The 13,988-nt window shown below is 44.6% G+C and overlaps 1 protein-coding gene across 3 annotated transcripts in view; it reads right to left on the bottom strand.

The window, feature by feature from the left end:
* Positions 1 to 13,988, bottom strand: part of nkain4 (sodium/potassium transporting ATPase interacting 4) — a 95,062-nt gene that overhangs the window by 44,794 nt on the left and 36,280 nt on the right. For all 3 annotated transcript variants that reach the window (XM_037541529.1, XM_037541530.1, XM_017681742.2), the window contains exons 3-4: positions 12,233 to 12,313; positions 3,598 to 3,795 (exon numbers count right to left, since the gene is read on the bottom strand). In XM_037541529.1, coding sequence (XP_037397426.1) covers positions 3,598 to 3,795; positions 12,233 to 12,313 — 279 coding nt within the window. The remainder of the gene's footprint in view (positions 1 to 3,597; positions 3,796 to 12,232; positions 12,314 to 13,988) is intronic.

Below are 13,988 nucleotides of genomic sequence, written 5' to 3'. Positions count from 1 at the left end.
GCATAGACTTTCCCAGGGAGGCTGAGCAATGTGATACCCTGATAGTTGGCACACATATAGCTTGGGCACAGCCACCCCGACCACTCCTGAGTCACCAGACAGTTGTCCAGATCCTCCTTGAAGCTGAAAGTCTTTTTCCATGGCTTCGCCAAACTACTCCCACACCCTGGATTTTGCTTCTGCCATCTTGTGGCCATCATCTTTTTGGCCTGTTGGTACCTTTCTGCTGAGTCTGGAGTCCTTCAGGCCAGCTTGACAGCCTCCCTCACCACCGGTGTCCACCAGGAGGTTCTTGGGTTACCGCCCCAACAGGCACCCACAAGTTTTTGGCCACAGCTATGCCTGGCAACTTCCACAATGGAGGTTTTGAACAGGGTCCATTCAGACTCCATGTCCCCTACCTCCCCCGGAACATGAGAAAAGCTCTCCTGGAAGTGGGAGTTGAAATCATTCCGAACAGGCGAACAGGGGCCTCCGACAGTCATTCCCAACACACCCTCACTATTTTCTTGGGCCTACTGGGTCTAACCATCAGTTTTGCTTGCCATCTGATCCAACTCACCACCAGATGGTGATCAGTTGGCAGCTCAGCACCTCTCTTTACCCGAATGTCCAGAACATACAGTCCCAGGTCAGATGAAACGACGATCATTGACCTCTGACCCAAAGAGCTCTGGTACCATGTACACTTATGAACATCCTTGTGTTTGAACTTGGTGTTTGTTATGGAGAATCCATGCCTGGCACAGAAGTCCAATAACAATTCACCATTCGGGTTTAGATCAGGCAGGCGGTTCTTCCAAATCACGCCTCTCCAGGTCTCCCAGTCTTTGCCAAGATGAGCATTGAAGTACCCCAGTAAGACTATGGAGTCCGTAGGTGGGACCTTTTCCAGCCCCGCCCACTTGCTCCAAGAAGGCCGAATATGCTGATCTGTTTGGTGCATAAGCACAGACAACAGTCAGAGCTTTCCTCTCTGTGATTTTAATTCGCATTGAGGTGACCCTCTCGTCCACCGGGACAAACTCCAACTGCACGGCCACCAGGCCGGGGACTCGTGAGTATCCCCACTCCCGCCCAGCGCCTCTCACCCTGTGCAACCTCGGAGTAGGAGAGGGACCAACCCCTATCCAGGAGTTTTGTTCCAGAGCAGACACTGTGGGTGGAGGTGAGCCCAACTATATCTGGTTGGTACCTCTCAACCTCCTGCACAAGCTCCGGCTCCTTGCCCCCAGTGAGGTTACATTCCATGTGCCAAGAGCCAGTTTCTGCCGCAAGGGCCAAGGCCGCCAAGGGCCCCCCTGCAATCTCCCACTGCCTGTGCAGCACTGCACCGCTCCCCCGTGCTGGACCTTACAGGTGGTGGGCCCACATGGTCCCCCCACATTGCCTTTTTGGGCTGAGGCCGGCCACTAGGCGCTCGCTGGGGGACACTACCCCCAGGCCTGGCTCCAGGGGTAGGTCCCGGTGACCCTATCCTGGGCAGGGTACAGGGTATTCTGTGCCCATTTTTCATTCCATGAATGTAATATATTTATATATTATACTATATTATTTGTATATCATTAATAATTATTATTTATATATTATAAATGTTTGGCTATTCTGCCAACTACTAATTTGCTTGGTATCGCAAACTAGAAAGTATCCCTCTTGTAAACAAGTGTGAAGAACCTGATGCGCTTCTAAGAGACCCAAGTGTTTTTAATATAGCAAAGAAAAAGCCGGGTATGTTTCTCCAGACCTCCCAAACCGAGCCCATTGTCAAACCTATCACTGTTGTTGGAACAAAACCTCGTATCTCCATTTTTGGTGATTTTTAGTTTTTGACATAATTTGAAAATGGATGTTGGTCTTTATATTGGGTGTAAATTTCATGAAGGATCGACCAAAAGAAACGGCCCAAAATGACTTGGAAAAATGTCTGGTTCCACTGACTTACATTAAAAGTAATGTATATTTTTTCCTCTCCTGTAAAGTTACCATTTTGGAGATACAAGGTTTTTTTCCGACAACAGCAGCAACAGCAATTTATGCTCAGCACAGTTTTAATGTGCTCTGTAAATCTAGTCTGTATCAGTGCTGTGTGTTTAAAGAACAGCAGTACCTCATATTTGGCCATCACTGTCGGTCTTCCCGTTTTTGAACAGAAGGACAGACAAACAGACAGATGAACAGATTACATTATACAGTAAATTAGTCTGGCACAAAAAATCTGATCTGCACAAAGTCTCAGCTGGGAGGCCACTTCAACCCAAACGACAGAGCGCCGCCCCCATCTCTGCTTCTATATCTATACACAGCACAGTGTAATCATGTGGCTGGAAACACAGCATTTCACCACCAAACCACTGCTTATAGTTACACGGCTTATGTCCAGCGCAGGCTCCCGGCAAACCCTGCATTTGGGTGACGCTCCTCGCTCGCTGTGCTGTTTACGATGGGTGTTTCTTATGTACAGAATGTCTGTGGCTCACTTTGTGCAGGATTTTTTAAGGGTGGCAATTAGTTGCTCTCCAGGCTGTGAACCAAGTAGACAACATGCACTGTAGCAACATATAATCACAACAAGCTATTCATAGACTGTGATGTACAGAGCAGGGATGCATTCATTACCACTGTGATTTTAGATAATAATTTAATATTAATGTTGCATTATGCAAATGAGCCCTTTAACAAGTTATTTTCATTGTGTGCTACGATTATTCTAATCAACCCCACATTATTTGGGCTCTTACGATAAACCAAGGCAGTCACGGTCCAACAACTTTATATTTTGGTCAAAATAATGCAGGTCGATCTTCAACCATGTCCTCTGAGTTTCATCAAATGTATTCTAACATATTGAAAGACAGATGATAATAACAGTATACAGTAATGTAATCACTGTCTTTCCACTGCTAGAGTGGTATTAAACTCCAATTAGGTTAGATTATCTGGGTAATTCATTTTTTAGAAAAAAATCATTTTAGAAAAGTATGTTTAGGAGATTTAGGCCTTTCCATTTCCACACTGTGTTTTAGTGATAAACCATGAGTATTAGGTCCAAAAAGAACATCTCTACAGAAATGCTTATTTCTGTTAGCAGACTTATGGGATTTTAGTAGTATGGTAGCACTAAGCTAACTTTTCAGTCAGGATTAAAAGTAAACATCTGAAGCTTGAAAATCACATTCAGAAGTTTTATTTGAAGCTTTGTGCCTCGTACCAATTTTACAGCGACTCCTTTCAAGCCCTGACATAGAGCTACTGCTGTTTACCATCTGACCACAATGCGTTGGTCAGCCTATCACTCATCCTCGCAGTCAGTGATATGTCTAGGACTTCCCAAAGCCTACAGTGACATTTTTTGGTCCAAGCTATTGTTAATCAAAACACGATTGTTGATTCCACTGTCTTCTAAATATGTCAGTGGTAATATGATGCATTACAACTTCAGTTCAGCTCCTGAAGTCCTAACTAATAGGAACAAGTAAAATTTCCTGCTGGGCGTTTATCGTTTTCATTTCTAAACCACTACGAATGACAGGCCTACAAGGTTCCCCGCTGCTGTTTGGTGTTGTGTAATGCTCGTGTTTATCGAGTCTTGTCACTCACAGAGAGGAGGATCTGAAATCCACTGTGTAACACCTCGATGTACTGATACTCCAGCAGGCAGCCCATCACCGAGACGTAGGAGTGCGTTTCTGCATTTCGCATTCCACTAGGGGGCATCTCACGCCGCACACACCCCGGGCCGTGCTCACTCCACCACGAGTGGTGAGCGGAGATGTTAAAGGTCAAGAGGTCACTTTCCTAAAAGGAGAGAGAGAGAGAGAGAGAGAGAGAGAGAGAGAGAGAGAGAGAGAGAGAGAGAGAGAGAGAGAGAGACAGAGAGGAATTGTCATCACCATCAGAGAGACGTCAATATCACCCACAGGAGCAACTCAGCACCAGCGCACGAGAATGCAGGACATGCATAATTTAACAGCAGCAACCACTGACACACACACGCACACACACACACACACACACGCACGCGCACACACACACACACACACACACACACACACACGCACACACACACACACACACACACACACACGCACGCGCACACACACACACACACACACACACACACACACACACGCACATGCATGCACACGCACACACACGCGCACACACACACACACACAAACGCACACACACGCGCACACACACACACGCACACACACGCGCATATCCCACTGGCTCATTATGTTAAACTGTTTCAGATTTAACTGATTTTGTTTTGGGGCAGGATTTTATGAGGCATTATGAAAACGGCTGTTCAGTTAGTTTCAGTGTAAATGATATTCTGATGGCTGTGTTGTGTCATTTTGTCCTGAGTTTGCAGAAACGTGCTGAATAAGTAAAGAAAAACTGTAGAACATGAACCTTTATCACGCCAACAGGAAGGGTACAGTAGGCCAAGGCATGTGCTGTGGGTATTATAGTCCTTTAATAACATCATTTGTATTGCTGCAGGGTCACATGGAGCTGGTCAAACAGGAGCGCGGCAGAATCAACAAAGCAGTATGGATGGTATGCGCGTGGGGTCAGTGAGGAGGTCGATACAGACTGTCTCCTCTGATGGCACACTTAATCATGACTGTGGTGTGTGACGGACAGACACAGCCTGAACCACGCATGAGCGGACCACCTAACCAAAACACCTCAATCAATACCGGGGGGAGGGGGGATTGCATAAAGAGCAGTTATCAAATGTTCCACCCATGATTAAGTTCTCGCATAGTGACTGTTTAAAACACACAAATTTCATTACAATCAGAAACTATAGTGCACAACAGCTTTTTACAATGAGATTAAACGAGAGCATAAACATCTGACTAATACAGTCATCTGCAAAAGTCTGAGCACAGAAAATCAATAAAACACAATTTGACAGTCTATGCCAAAATAAGTTAATAAATCCTCTGCAGGGATTAAATACGGCCTTCTTGTCCACAATTTAGTGTATATTAGTGTATATTTATTGGTTAACAGGAAAAAAAATAACTTCTGCATAACTTCTTCCACAATTTATGGCTTATTTTCTTCTTCCAATACGTTAAGTTAAGTCAATAGACAGTAACTGTGCATTAAAATGTGCAGAAAACCAACAAAATCAGTGATCTGTGATAGATTTGCAATCACGCAATTAGCAGACATTCTTATCTGACTGCGTAACTCGCAGATCACAGCGTGTTAAATAATCTCTGCCCCTTATTCCTCAACCCTATCTCATCATCATCATCCTCATCATCATCATCACTAACTGCTTAGTGCAGATAGGGTCGCGGTACACCCCTACTTCCTGCTCTGACATGAGCGCTGAGTCACTGCTGAAACAGTCACTGCTGAAACAGTCACTACTGAAACAGTCACTACTGAAACAGTCACTGCTGGAACAGTCACTGCTGAAACAGTAACTAGTGAAAGAGTCACTACTGAAGGAGTCACTGCTGAAACAGTAACTAGTGAAAGAGTCACTACTGAAAGAGTCACTGCTGAAACAGTAACTAGTGAAAGAGTCACTGCTGAAACAGTCACTGCTGAAACAGTAACTAGTGAAAGTCACTGCTGAAACAGTCACTGCTGGAACAGTCACTGCTGAAACAGTAACTAGTGAAAGAGTCACTACTGAAGGAGTCACTGCTGAAACAGTAACTAGTGAAAGAGTCACTACTGAAACAGTCACTACTGAAACAGTCACTGCTGGAACAGTCACTGCTGGAACAGTAACTAGTGAAAGAGTCACTACTGAAAGAGTCACTGCTGAAACAGTAACTAGTGAAAGAGTCACTACTGAAAGAGTCACTGCTGAAACAGTAACTAGTGAAAGAGTCACTGCTGAAACAGTAACTAGTGAAAGAGTCACTACTGAAAGTCACTGCTGAAAGAGTCACTAGTGAAACAGTAACTAGTGAAAGAGTCACTACTGAAAGAGTCACTGCTGAAAGTCACTGCTGAAAGAGTCACTGCTGAAAGAGTCACTGCTGAAACAGTCACTACTGAAACAGTCACTACTGAAACAGTCACTACTGAAACAGTCACTAGTGAAAGAGTCACTACTGAAAGTCACTGCTGAAAGAGTCACTAGTGAAACAGTCACTGCTGAAACAGTAACTAGTGAAAGAGTCACTACTGAAAGAGTCACTGCTGAAAGAGTCACTACTGAAAGTCACTGCTGAAAGAGTCACTGCTGAAAGAGTCACTGGTGAAAGAGTCACTGCTGAAAGAGTCACTGGTGAAAGAGTCACTGCTGAAAGAGTCACTACTGAAAGAGTCACTACTGAAAGTCACTGCTGAAAGAGTAACTAGTGAAAGAGTCACTACTGAAAAAGTCACTGCTGAAAGAGACACTGCTGAAAGAGACACTGCTGAAACAGTCACTGCTGAAAGAGTCACCAAATCAGAAGAAAGTCACTGCTGAAAGAGTCGCTGCTGAAAGAGTCACTGCTGAAAGAGTCACTGCTGAAACAGTCACTGCTGAAACAGTCACTGCTGATAGAGTCACTACTGAAAGAGTCACTGCTGAAAGAGTCACTACTGAAACAGTCACCAAATCAGAAGAAAGTCACTGCTGAAAGAGTCACCAAATCAGAAGAAAGTCACTGCTGAAAGAGTCGCTGCTGAAAGAGTCACTGCTGAAACAGTCACTGCTGAAACAGTCACTGCTGAAAGAGTCACCAAATCAGAAGAAAGTCACTGCTGAAAGAGTCGCTGCTGAAAGAGTCACTGCTGAAAGAGTCACTGCTGAAAGAGTCACTGCTGATAGAGTCACTACTGAAAGAGACACTGCTGAAAGAGTCACTGCTGAAACAGTCACTGCTGAAAGAGTCACCAAATCAGAAGAAAGTCACTGCTGAAAGAGTCGCTGCTGAAAGAGTCACTGCTGAAAGAGTCACTGCTGAAACAGTCACTGCTGATAGAGTCACTACTGAAAGAGTCACTGCTGAAAGAGTCACTACTGAAACAGTCACTACTGAAAGAGTCACTACTGAAAGAGTCACTGCTGAAAGAGTCACTGCTGAAAGAGTCACTGCTGAAACAGTCACTGCTGAAAGAGTCACTACTGAAACGGTCACTGCTGAAAGGGTCACTGCTGAAACAGTCACTGCTGAAAGAGTCACTACTGAAACAGTCACTGCTGAAACAGTCACTACTGAAACAGTCACTGCTGAAAGAGTCACTACTGAAAGTCACTGCTGAAACAGTCACTACTGAAACAGTCACTGCTGAAAGAGTCACTACTGAAAGAGTCACTGCTGAAACAGTCACTGCTGAAAGAGTCACTACTGAAAGAGTCACTACTGAAGGAGTCACTACTGAAGGAGTCACTACTGAAGGAGTCACTACTGAAAGAGTGACCAAATCAGAAGAAAGATTCTTTATTTCAGTTAGTGTTGACCTACAATGTGGTGAAATAAGTCAATTCCAAGGTTCTACAGGTTTGCAGGGGGCAGGATTATTGCCCTCCATTAGAAAGGCCAGGGGGACATTGCTGTAGCCTGGGATTTTGGACCCTCCTGCAGTATTTTAGAGTGTCATTTGGAGGAGTTCTGGCAGAGCTGAGTAATTTTAGGGGTGAAGGTAGCGTAGCTGAACGATGGGGTGCAGAGAGAGCAGCTGGCGGGGGCCTGACCAGCACATTAATCCAACAGATGGACAAACACACTCTGCTCACACAGCTACATATGGAGAGCAGAGCGAGGGAGGCAGCTAATGGAGGACACGCAGCCCCCAAAAGGAGGAGGGGCTGCTGCTGTTACACCAGCCCATCAGCACACGGGCGCACACACACATACGGGGGGAACACACATACGGGGGGCACACACACATACAGGGGGGCACATAGACGCTCAGCTGCACAAAGAGACAGAAAGACAGACAGACAGGCAGACATTATTCAGACACCCCAACAAACACCATTTAAAGCAGATGCACTCTACACAGCAGGTTATTCCATGTAATGAATATTCATTAAGATGCACTTAAGCATCAATTCAGACTCCATCAATTCCACCAACGACTCGTTCCAGATTGAGGGGGAGAGAGTGGCGATATCTGACTGCGTCTGTGTGTCTGTTTTTGTTCATTTTCAGGACAAAAATGAGAGAAAAACTGTGCTAACCTACAGCGTCAGCCAAAGAGGACTGGCCCAAATCGGTTTTAAACCACAGAAATTTGGAGCCTTAAAAAATTTAATGAGCAAAGACCTTAAAGGGAAATTCCAATACATTTTTCAACATTTCTGCATTTTTAAACTGCTGAGATGTGAACAGTCATCCACAGGGGTTTGGTGTCAAGTGGTTCACTGTAGAGACAATTACTGATGCCTTTCCACTGGCGGTCAAATATGGACATTTTATTTACTGTACAGTGGATTTATTACTGCTTCATGTAAAAACTTTGAGTGGAACTTAAAGAGGCTTTAAACTGTTCTGGTTAAACATCTAGTCCCCATCACCACCACAGTCTCTGACTCAGCAAAGCTCTCTGGAACAGCACATTTCACTTCGCTTACACCTCCAATAAGTAATCATGCAAAAAATATGCAGGAATGTTTTAATAGTGAGAATTGTAAGTAGCCTGTACATCACTGGAAAACAGCTGTACCCACATAAAATCATAATGTTTCTCATTAGAACACAATTGGACGACATGCCGGCCCGTTTATATGTTATGACTCCTGTTACACAATAAATTTCTAACGACTGTTACATCCTGTGGATAGGCTCCAGCAACCCCCCGCAACCCTGAGGGAGAAGCGGCTTAGAAATTGTGTGTGTGTGTGTGTGTGTGTGTGTGTGTGTGTGTGTGTGTGTGTGTGTGTGTGTGTTACGTCCTGTTGAGGAAGAGAAGATTCAACAACCAAAGACTTCAACACAGTTTAACGCCAAATGCAAACATGACGCCCAGCTTAACTCACAGAAAACAGCACAGCAGCAGAAGCAGAAAGGAAAGACAACATCACCTTCAGCCTTTAGCCACATTCCCAAATGACCAACCGATGATTTAGGAAAACATCCTGTAGGATTATTTTACATAAACTGTTTTATTTATAATGGGATGTTTTTGGTTTTTGGTACGAGCCCCTCATCCTGACACTGTATAAAAACAAAGACGTGTGTGTGTGTTTGTAAAAGCTTGGGGGGAGGGGGATCTGAAGAGTGACAGTGTGTTAGGTGGGAGGTTGAGGGGGTAAATGCAAATTAGGAGGAATGCTGAATGGGGGAGAAAGAAAGAAAGAGGGGGATGAAAGCCAGAAGACTAAATCAAAGAACAGAGGAAGGGAGGCAGATACAGTGAGGCGATTCCCACTTCACCTCTATAGTGTTAATAAGGCTGATACACACTTTAAATCTCAAATACAAAAATAAAAAACTAAATAAATCTCAGAAACATTCTCTGAGTGTGATAGGACTGCATGGAATTTGAATCTTCAGCCGTACTCCTATATTCAATATACATATTTGCAGTATTCCCATCTCTTACATATGAATTTGGATTACAGCGCTCAAATCGTTTAAGCCCAGGGTTTAAGGTTTTGTGAACGAGCGCTCGGCTGGGCAGCACTGCATATCTTTTAACCAGTGATAGATGGCCTGCTGAGGAACTGTCCTCTGAGAGTATCGGACTCAGGGCAGCTCACAAGCCTCAGAGTGAAACAGCCTCAATCCAAACTCTTCAACATAACGCTGGATCTAAGCCTGTCACTATTGATGACGTCAGGATTTAAGTAATATAGCACTTATTTTGACGTGTTTGTAATGTAGGTAATTACACCTTCTGTTAAAATCAGAAGTCCTGTTGGAAACAGCCGCTCGCTTTATTACGCATGTGTAATAATATAAGGAGAATATGCTGTTCCACTGCAGGGATGTACAGGTCCAGTCTCATCACTAGGGCCAGACTTGGGCATCTCTGGGTGAATCAGTCATCTGATTTAATGACTTGCTCTTGCTCAAGCTGAGACGCGAGTTACTGAGTAAGATACAGTGCCAGTGTATTATTTTCATTATCTGGTGGCTTTTTATCACTGAGCTGGTTTAGTACATGTAGAATCTGAGAAGCTGAGCAGTGAGTCTCCAGTCCACGCTCCTCACTCAGGGCTCTGTACGCATCTCCATGGCCTGTCAGCACACGCAGGAGGCCCAGGGCGGCTGGTTTAGGTGTGACGGAGGGACGGAGTGGCAGGGAGAAAGCTTAACGCCAGCGTTTCATTCTCAGAGAAAACACCTGAGGGGCCTTCCTGTATTCATTTCTACAGTCGCAGCACTCGCAGACAAAGCCTGACAAACTCATCCACAGACACACACAATCGCATCCACAGACACACACAATCGCATCCACAGACACACACAATCGCATCCACAGACACACACACGCATCCACAGACACACACAATCGCATCCACAGACACACACAATCGCATCCACAGACACACACACACGCATCCACAGACACACACACGCATCCACCGACACACAAACGCATCCACAGACACACAATCGCATCCACAGACACACACAATCGCATCCACAGACACACAAACGCATCCACAGACACACACACACGCATCCACAGACACACACAATCGCATCCACAGACACACACACGCATCCACAGACACACACACACGCATCCACAGACACACACACACGCATCCACAGACACACACACGCATCCACAGACACACACACGCATCCACAGACACACACAATCGCATCCACAGACACACAAACGCATCCACAGACACACACACACGCATCCACAGACACACAAACGCATCCACAGACACACAAACGCATCCACAGACACACACACGCATCCACAGACACACACACGCATCCAGACACACACAATCGCATCCACAGACACACGACCGCATCCACAGACACACGACCGCATCCACAGACACACACACGCATCCACAGACACACACACGCATCCAGACACACACAATCGCATCCACAGACACACAATCGCATCCACAGACACACAAACGCATCCACAGACACACAAACGCATCCACAGGCTCTGTTAGCATCAGACTGTCCTGTCCAGCTGTAAAATGCCTCTACACTCTTACAGAACCATTCCTGAAAGGTTCTACAGTAAAGGCACTGGTTACACACAGAACAACTCAAAAAGCACATTAAGACCTAAACGGTTCTGGGCACAGTTAAATGGCTCTTCACTATAACACCAAACTTCTGTCAACCCCATAAACACATAGAGATCGTAATAAGATCATTATAAACAAAATCATAATGTAGAGGGCACTTTCTGTTGGGAGGTGTCCGACCCAAACCTTTGATTTTAAACTTGTAAAATTAACACCAACCTTTAAAAAAATGTTTCAAAACATTGAGATTTAAAACAAGGCAAAGAAAACAACTTTATTTAAAAATCCTGTCCCACATTTTCATATTGGTTTCACTACCACACCACACAGCTTTAGTCCATGGGCGGAGCCTTATTTTAGCCACACCCCTCATTTTAGAGCAGGAAGTGAGGCTGCATCCCTGTCCCTCATGGCCACATGGTGAGCAGTTAGATGCCATTGTTTTTATAGAAATGTGTCCCACAGTCTGAAACTCAGTGTTTAACAGTGTGGAATCATGTATTTTCAGTAATCAATTAAAAGTTTTTTGTTTATTCGTTTTAATAAAACATACATAATTAAGCATTATCTTTATTAAGGGTGAGGAGGTGGGCAACGTGACTGTTATTCTAACTGATCAATTACATCATGGTAGGTTTTTCTCAGGAGATCATGGGGATCAAACAGCTGCATGTATCATAATAAAAAAACATTCAGACTAATTACTGACGGCATGTAAACAACAAGCACAGCGTGCACTACCTGCATAAACAGCTGACTGGATTATGGCATCAATGGGATTAATTATGGAATTAATTCATGTATTTGCATTTCTCTTCATGTTCTATCTTAAATATTGATTTTCTAGTTTATGATCATCTATAAGTATGGCCATGCAGGCGAACCTGTGCTGACAGCACAACAGAGATTCCCAAACCCACACGGCATTAACTGGAAAAACCATGGCCAAATCCAGACACTTTGGAGATCAAAGGGCATGAAGCATGACGTTTATCCTAGATCTAAAACTCAGTGAGCTGAAGTCTCTCTTAACAAAAAAAAAAAAAAAAAAAAAAAAAACTCTCTCTTTCAGACTCCTACCTTGGAAAGGCCTCCGACTTCCAGATAGAAACAGATGAGGAAGACGTTCCAGGCCACCCACAGCGCCGTCCACACAGCATACTGCAAAATACATGGCACATATTTACAGACATGCTCTCACCCGCTGACCACCCAGCCCGCATACGAGCATACAGCAGGAGGAAAAGGTCACCGATGGCACAAAACACCTTAGAGGGCCACTAAACAGACTTTTAAGTTGTGGGCTGGAGGTCAGGGAACCAGCCTTGTGACCGGAAGGTTGCCGGTTCGATCCCCAGAGCCGACAGTCCATGACTGAGGTGTCCTTGAGCAAGACACCTAACCCCCAGTTGCTCCCCGGGCACCGTGGATAGGGCTGCCCACCGCTCCGGGCAAGTGTGCTCACTGCCCCCTAGTGTGTGTGTTCACTAGTGTGTATGTGGTGTTTCACTGCATGGACGGGTGAAATGCAGAGGTGAAATTAATAAGGGTCACTTAACTAAGTAGCTGTATTCCACGCAAATCAGGCTGATGATGTGATGGTGGCTGAGTGAAGCAGATACCGGTGTTTATTCTGGAAGTCTAATAGCATGAAAATGTGGTAAAATGTGGAATAATTTACAGGGCTGCATCTTGGTTTAGAACGGAACGTTCTGGCTTGGTTCCACCTCCTTCTATTGACCATCCTGTGCTTTTCACAATGCAGCCTTGAAGGCCATTCAGATGCTAATTTAAATGAGCACTCTTCCTTGTGACACGCAAGACAGCTGATGTCTAGTCTGTTCAACTTCGCAGGGCTGAGGAAAATTCAGTGAATCAGGGAAATTTGGAGAAAAGCGCTTTTCTAATCCATTCCCAGTTCTATACTTCGTAACTGCCATTTCACCAGACAAGGAGTTCACACTGAGAGGTCACCCAGAGTTAGTTCATACCGAGAGCATTAAGGAAAGAGGAAGATGTTCTTTGAGAAATCCTTTGTCCCCTGTGGAAAGCTTGGCTCTAAGGCATTGTTGACTGCTTAATCTTTCAAAGAACATTTTAAAATGCCAAAGGGTTTTTACAAAGGCCGTCCATAACAGTGGCTCAAAAGAAAGAAGTTCTCTTTTCATGAACTCTAATTTTCTGTAACTGGAGCTCAGAAAGGGGTCCAGAACAGGGTGATAAAACCTCACTGACATTTTCATAACCATTATAGTAACTGACTGGGTAACGTTCACTCAGCTGAGCAGATGAACTCACAGCTGTGCACGAGTTGGAGGAGTTGGAGGTCTCAAATGACAGTAAAGTGCAGCCTGAGGCAAAACAACTTCCACCTTTCAGTAAGATGACCTAAGATTAAGCTAATGTCTTGTTGGGAAAGGCTGAACTTTAGACACCGTGATTCATGCACTAAGTCATGATTATGGGTGAGTAATACACAGCTAGATGGACCGGGGTGTGAACGGGGAGATGCTGACATGCCGAGACAAAACTCCCTCCAGATTCCCAGGAGTTTTCCTGCCCTGAAGCTGCACGTCTCTTCACATCGTTCCTCAATCGTTTCCTGCCCGACTTTCTCTCTTTATATAAGCTGTTGCTTTTCAGTGTGAAGCTTGAACTGGGAACACTTTACTGTAGGGTACTGCTCATAAGGCAACATGACACCTACATAAGCTTGTCATGACAACTGACATAACCCTACATAACTGTTTATAAATGCTTGTTCCAATAAGCGTTATTCGCTATAAAGGTTACATTTGCCAATTTTGATCAAAGTGGGCTAAAGTAAAGTTTATGA

The sequence above is a fragment of the Pygocentrus nattereri genome, chromosome 9 (genome assembly GCF_015220715.1).
Source record: "Pygocentrus nattereri isolate fPygNat1 chromosome 9, fPygNat1.pri, whole genome shotgun sequence".
NCBI lineage: Eukaryota > Metazoa > Chordata > Actinopteri > Characiformes > Serrasalmidae > Pygocentrus > Pygocentrus nattereri.
This window is presented reverse-complemented; position numbering and strand designations above follow the sequence as displayed.